This window comes from Callorhinus ursinus, unplaced genomic scaffold (assembly GCF_003265705.2).
Source record: "Callorhinus ursinus isolate GAN/ISIS: 27379988/994484 unplaced genomic scaffold, GSC_fseal_2.0 scaffold49, whole genome shotgun sequence".
Lineage (NCBI taxonomy): Eukaryota > Metazoa > Chordata > Mammalia > Carnivora > Otariidae > Callorhinus > Callorhinus ursinus.
Genome location: NW_027397111.1, coordinates 10,661,820 through 10,668,484, shown reverse-complemented (window position 1 = coordinate 10,668,484; position 6,665 = coordinate 10,661,820). Strand labels below are relative to the sequence as shown.

At 52.8% G+C, this 6,665-nt stretch overlaps 1 protein-coding gene across 1 annotated transcript; it reads left to right on the top strand.

Moving 5' to 3' along the window:
* CNGA4 (cyclic nucleotide gated channel subunit alpha 4) lies at positions 1-6,263 on the top strand. Its single transcript, XM_073883013.1, has 6 exons — positions 1-62; positions 205-306; positions 509-615; positions 930-1,575; positions 2,343-2,692; positions 4,388-6,263. Exons 1-6 carry the CDS (start codon positions 1-3, stop codon positions 4,846-4,848), a joined length of 1,728 nt encoding a protein of 575 aa, XP_073739114.1. The 3' UTR covers positions 4,849-6,263.
* The last annotated feature ends 402 nt before the right edge of the window (positions 6,264-6,665 follow it).

Genomic DNA, 6,665 nt, shown 5'->3' with positions numbered 1-6,665 from the left:
ATGAGCCAGGACAGCAAAGTGAAGACGACGGAGTCCAGCCCCTCTGCCCCAACCAAGACCAGGTGAGAGATCCTGGTCCCCCTGCATCCAATCTGTCCACCTGACTGGATGGAGCCTGATTCTTCTTGATGTCCCCGGTGACAAACTCAACAATGAATGTCTGGTGAAAAAAGTGAAACCCTGCTTCTCCTCTTCCTTCCACAGGAAGTCACTGCCTGTCCTAGACCCATCTGGGGATTACTACTACTGGTGGCTAAACACGATGGTCTTCCCAGTAATGTATAACCTCATCATCATCGTGTGCAGGTTCGGAAGGATGCTGAAAGAAGGGCCTTAAGCAGAGATAAGGGCTCAAGGGTCAGGCCAAGGAAAGGGGCAGGCCCTTGGGCCAGGCCGGAGGAGGGGTAGCACGGAAGAGAGGGCCCAGGGCAGAGTGCTGAGTGCCTTGGGGAGATTGCCTTGCACAGAGGGTGCTCTTGAGCCAATCTCTTCTGTCCCCGCCACACAGAGCCTGCTTTCCTGACTTGCAGCACAGTTATCTGGTGGCCTGGTTAGTGCTGGACTACACAAGTGACCTGCTATACCTACTGGATATCGTGGTACACTTCCACACAGGTCAGTGAGCCCAAGGCTGACCCTTTGTTCCATGTTACCTTCCTAAAGAGGGCCTCTTAGTCACAAGGAAGTGACTCTCTCCTTGAGAGCACTTTCACATGTCTCCATGCTTCACAACACCCCTGTGCCCATTCCAGAAACCCTGGAGCAAGGTTATGCCCACCCCCACCCTGTCCCCATGTCTGTCTCCCTGTCCTACCCTGGCCTGCCCACCCTCACCCTTATTACAGCAGCAGGCAGGTGGCCTGATTCAGCCCCATACCTGACCCCTTCTCATCCTTGACCCCAGCCTGTCTCCGCCTCCCCATCCCCAGGATTCTTGGACCAGGGCATCCTGGTGGAGGACAAGGGCAGGATTTCAAGTCACTATGTTTGCACCTGGAGCTTCTTCTTGGACCTGGTTTCCCTCATGCCCACAGATGTGGCCTATGTGTGGCTGGGCCCACACACCCCCATGCTGAGGCTGAACCGCTTTCTGCGTGTGCCCCGCCTCTTTGAGGCCTTTGACCGCACAGAGACCCGCACAGCTTACCCAAACGTCTTTCGCATCACCAAGCTGATGCTCTACATTTTTGTTGTTATCCATTGGAACAGCTGCCTATACTTTGCCCTGTCCCGGTACCTGGGCTTCGGGCGTGACGCCTGGGTGTACCCTGACCCCGCGCAGCCTGGCTTTGAGCGTCTGCGGCGCCAGTACCTCTACAGCTTTTACTTCTCCACACTGATCCTGACCACCGTGGGCGATATACCGCTGCCCGCGCGGGAGGAAGAGTACCTCTTCATGGTGGGCGACTTCCTGCTGGCTGTCATGGGTTTTGCCACCATCATGGGGAGCATGAGCTCTGTCATCTACAACATGAACACTGCAGATGCAGCTTTCTACCCGGACCACGCACTGGTGAAGAAGTACATGAAGCAGCAGAATGTCAACCGCCAGCTGGAGCGGCGAGTTATTGACTGGTGAGGATGCTGGGGCCCCAGACCAGGACACGGAGAGGTACTCTGGATAAGGCCTGAGGAAGGTGGCTGGGTCCTTATTGCCTAGCGGACCAGGCAGGGCAACTAGGGCATGGCATTCATCGGGGTGGGGGGGTTGCTGGGTGGGGCTTAGAAAAGAATGTCTTCTACCAGTTGCATCTGGACTTAGGGGGCTGGGTTGGATAAGAGATTGATAGGGAGAGGAACTCATACCCAAGGAAGGATAACCTGGAATAAAAACTGCCACTGCCTGGGGGGGCTCAGAAGGCCCTGGAAGGGGTAAAGGGAGAAGAGCCATACTTCCCATGGGATGGCCAACAAGATGGTTGACTATGTCATACGTGTCCATACAATAGGATGAACAAAAGGAAATGTCAGCAAGTTAGGAGCTAAAGCAGAGGGCCTCTAGATACAGGGTTCAATGATTGAAGTAGGTATCAGCGGGATGCTATGAGGCGTTGCTGAATGGTGGGGGGGGGGGGTAAACCTGACAGTGGATAAAGGGTGTCTTATTCATTGTAAACTGGTGGAGGCTTTCAGGCCCTGGGTAGGGAAGAAGAGGTCAAAACATATCTGTGAAGTGATCCTGGAGTGAAGATATTCATCAGCCAACTATCCAGTGTTCCCATGACCCCTGTGAGATCTCAGGGTGATTGGGTCCTTGGCCGAAGCTTAGCTGAACCCTGATGGAAGGAATAGAGGCAGGCATTAGGGGGCTGGTGAGGAACTACTATTGCCCTTGCCCCCAGGTACCAGCACCTACAGATCAACAAGGAGATGGCCAACGAGGTAGCCATCTTACAGCACTTGCCTGAGCGGTTGCGGGCAGAAGTGGCTGTGTCCGTACACCTGTCTACTCTGAGCCGGGTGCAGATCTTCCAGAACTGTGAGGCCAGCCTGCTGGAGGAGCTGGTGCTGAAGCTGCAGCCCCAGACCTATTCACCAGGCGAATACGTCTGCCGCAAGGGGGACGTTGGCCGGGAGATGTACATCATCCGTGAGGGTCAGTTGGCCGTGGTGGCAGATGATGGCGTCACACAGTATGCTGTGCTCGGTGCGGGGCTCTACTTTGGGGAGATCAGCATCATCAACATCAAAGGTGGGCACCTCAGCGTTTGTTCCAGGACAGGGCTGGTGGGTGGGACAGCAGAACCCTCTACTGAGACCAAATGGTACTTCAGGGCCTACAGGCTACAGAAACCTGGCCTTGACCTGAGTCACTAGAGGGCTTACAAGAGAAGCAGGACATGGAGGGCCTGTCCCCTGAGAAGAAGCTGAGCCAAGGTTAGTGTACAGTGTGGCTTCTTGGGAAGAGGAGGTAGATCTGCTCTGTGGTGTCAACCCGAGATACCAACAGATCAGTGGAAAGTGACAGAGATGATAAGAATAAGAATAGATAACATTTATTGCACACTAACTACATGCCACGTTCAAAGTGCTTCACACGTACCAACTCACTCAATTCTCACCATAACTCAGTACTATTATCTGTACTTTCACGGTGAGGAAATTGGGGGACAGAGATGTTTGGGAAACTGTCCAAGGGCATTGAGGTAATAAGGACACACACTTGGAGTCAGTAAAAGGAACTTTCTCACAGCCAAGGGGAAAGGAGGGTAGAGGAAGGCATTGCCATTCACTCCACCAACTCCAGGCCAGGACAGGTGCTGCACACTGGCTCATTGATTTCTTTTATCCGCCTGTGCAGTAGGCGTTGTTGGCATGCCTCATCACAGGCAAAGGCACTGAGGCTCCAGGAGATGGAAGAACATGGCAAGGGGGTGGGGGGGGGGCGGGTAGCGCACTGTCACTGACCGAAGCCACATAGGCTGTCAGCCTGGGGATCTCACTCTCTAACTAGTTCCAAAGGCCTCACATCTGTCCTCCAAAGGACCCTGCAAGCTCCACTTCCTGGATGCGGTCAGCTGCTGTCTACATGATTTTGGACAAGTCATTTCCCTTTTTGAGGCCTCAGTTTTCTCATCTCTCCGACAGGGGTGATTTTAAGCACCCAAAGAGTTATCTGTGAGGATCAGAGGAGCTCTGTGGGGAAGGCCTCTGGGCGGTGTCTGGTGCATAGCAAGTGTTCAGCTCCTATGCTCCTTCTGAGTCCTTCTAGCTCTGAGCTTTGCAGCATTCAGCCTAATCAATCTTCCCCACAACCCCGCATCAATATCTTCCTAAAATGTGAATGATACCATACAGCTCCACCACTTAAAATATTTCAGTGTTTTCCCACTGCCCTCAGCATAAGGTCTGAACTCCCTGGCATCACCTGCCACACCCAGCCTGCCCGGTCCTCCCCTCCTCCTTCCACTCTCCTCCCACCCTGTCCTTCAGCCACTCTGGACTGCTTACAGTTTGCTCCACCCACCTAACTGGCTCCTGCCCGCATCCCTCTGCTGGGAGGCCACCCTGCCCCTCCCCCTGCCCTTCCCTTCTGACCTCCTGCTCCGTCAGGCATCACTTCCCCCAAGCTAGTCAAAAGTTTCTGCCAGCTTGTGAAGGGCTCTTTACCTATCTTCCCACAACACTGGATGCACACGTCTACACCGCACCAGCTACACTGTTTTGTAACTAACCCGTTAAATGCCTATTGCCTCTAAACTGTGAATTCTTGCAGGCAGATCACTATTACCCACCCAGCACAGGGCCTGGTCCCCAGTTACATTACTGAATGAAAGAATTAATAGAGAGGCCCAAAAGCAGAAATACGGAGATGGGGACTTTCAGGACTGAAAAACCCCCACACCTATCCTAACTGTCCTCCCCTGTGTCTGCCCATGGGCCACAGGGAACATGTCTGGGAACCGCCGCACAGCCAACATCAAGAGTCTGGGGTATTCAGACCTGTTTTGCCTGAGCAAGGAGGACCTGCGGGAAGTCCTGAGTGAGTATCCCCAGGCCCAGGTCGTCATGGAGGAAAAGGGCCGTGAGATCCTGCTCAAAATGAACAAGCTGGACGCAAATGCCGAGGCAGCTGAGATTGCCCTGCAGGAAGCCACAGAGTCCCGGCTACGAGGCCTTGACCAGCAACTCGATGATCTACAGACCAAGTTCGCTCGCCTCCTGGCGGAGCTGGAGTCCGGCGCACTCAAGATCGCTTACCGCATCGAACGGCTCGAGTGGCAGACTCGAGAGTGGCCAATGCCTGAGGACCTGGCTGAAGCCGATGATGAGGGCGAGTCTGGGGAGGGAACTTCTCAGGGTGGAGAGGGCAGGACTGGCCAGGAGGGACCCCCAGACCCAGAGTGACCCCTTCCTAGCCCTAGGATTCCTCCAAGGGAATCCAGAGTTGTAGGAAAACCTGCCTGCAGAAACTCTGCCATCTTGTCTGCTAGGTACAGAGATGGGAGTGAATTGGGGTGTAGATGCTCACCTAGAGGTATAGGAGTATAGCACCCATTTATCCCCCACTCCTCAGCGAGCACGCGCACGCGCGTGCTCACACACACACACACACACACACACACACACACGGTTGCATATAAACATACTGCACCTAAGGCTGCATTCCATATAAAATACTCCACAGTTTCCATTTTCAGAACACATATGCTTGCTCACAAACATAGGTATGTCTTAAACCCACGTAATATATACACATGCATTCATGCACCTCATAAAGACCCATATACTGAGACTCACACACCATAGACGCACAGATGCTCTCCACAGGTGTGCACACACTTGTGAACACACAGAAACACACCCAGAGCCCTCTTCTTCCAAGATAGCCTTTAAATGCCTCCCATATGGGAAGTTCACAAATGTAACCTGCAAGTTGCCCCTCAATAAAGTATTTGCTTCCTCAAAAAGCATTTTTGGGAGTGACAGGAAAAGGCGAAGCCAGTGGTGGGCCAGGATGAATTCTGTCTGAATTCTGAGTCACAGGGGCGAGGGGCATGGGCTGTTTAGTAGCTGGTAGGTTTGACTCAAAGGGGCTGGGGTACATGATGAATTGAGAATCAGTGCTGAGCCAAGGCAAAGCTAGGTTATGCATCACACTGTTGTTAAGAGTGCACATGCTTTCATAGATATATTCACATATACACACTGATGATTATATTTCATTCCAGAGTGTGTATCCTTAACTTTGTGAACTCTGGGTGATTTGACCTAGCTTAGTGGACCAGAGCAGACACCTTTCCTCCTTCTTCCTTCCTCTGGCCCAGCCCTGGAGCCAGAGGCTAGGGCTACCCCATGTTCGGGACTGATTTCAAGGGGAGAAGAGCTCATAGGGCCACTCACCTGGCCCTGCCCCATCCTGTCAGTTGTTCAAGCTAGCTTTGGTGCTGCCAGCAATCCAGCCCTCCCTCTATATGGTATTTCAAAATACAGAGGGGCAGATAGAGACTAGGTGGAGTGGAACATCCTGGTTGGGACCAACTGGAGATTAGCGTTTGGGGAGTCTTTAAGTAATTTTGGCATACTTGGAGGGAGGCCTGCAGGCTTGGAGCAGAGAAAGTATTGTGGGGTCTCTGGGGAGGAATCTGGTATCATCTCCGAATCACATTCACCCTGGTCACAACTTTAGCTCCTCCAGGGCCTGGCCAGTCTTTGGTCTAAGCTGTGCCAGGTGGCATTTTAAAATGTACCTTGGATTTAATTTATCAATATGACTGAGTGATGACACATAGAGGTCAATGTCATTGAAAGAAGAATTTATTACTGGGGCACCTGGGTGGCTCAGTCCTTAAGCGTCTGCCTTCAGCTCAGGGCATGATCCCAGGGTCCTGGGATCGAGCCCCGCATCGGGCTCCCTGCTCGGCGGGAAGCCTGCTTCTCCCTCTCCCACTCGCCCTGCTTGTGTTCCCCCCTCACTGTCTCTGTCAAATAAATAAATAAAATCTTAAAAAAAAAAAGAATTTACAGTCCCCAAGAGGAAGGGGCACCCCTCCCCATGCAGGGCCACACAGGGAAGCACCATGGTGGTAAGAAAGGAGAAGGAACAAGGGAAAAACATGGGCAAAAAAACTCTTACTACACAAGTGCTGGAAAGGTTTTAGGTGGGGACATCCCCTACTGGGCAGGGAGCAAAGATTTGGGAGCTTGTGCTTGGAGAGCTTGTA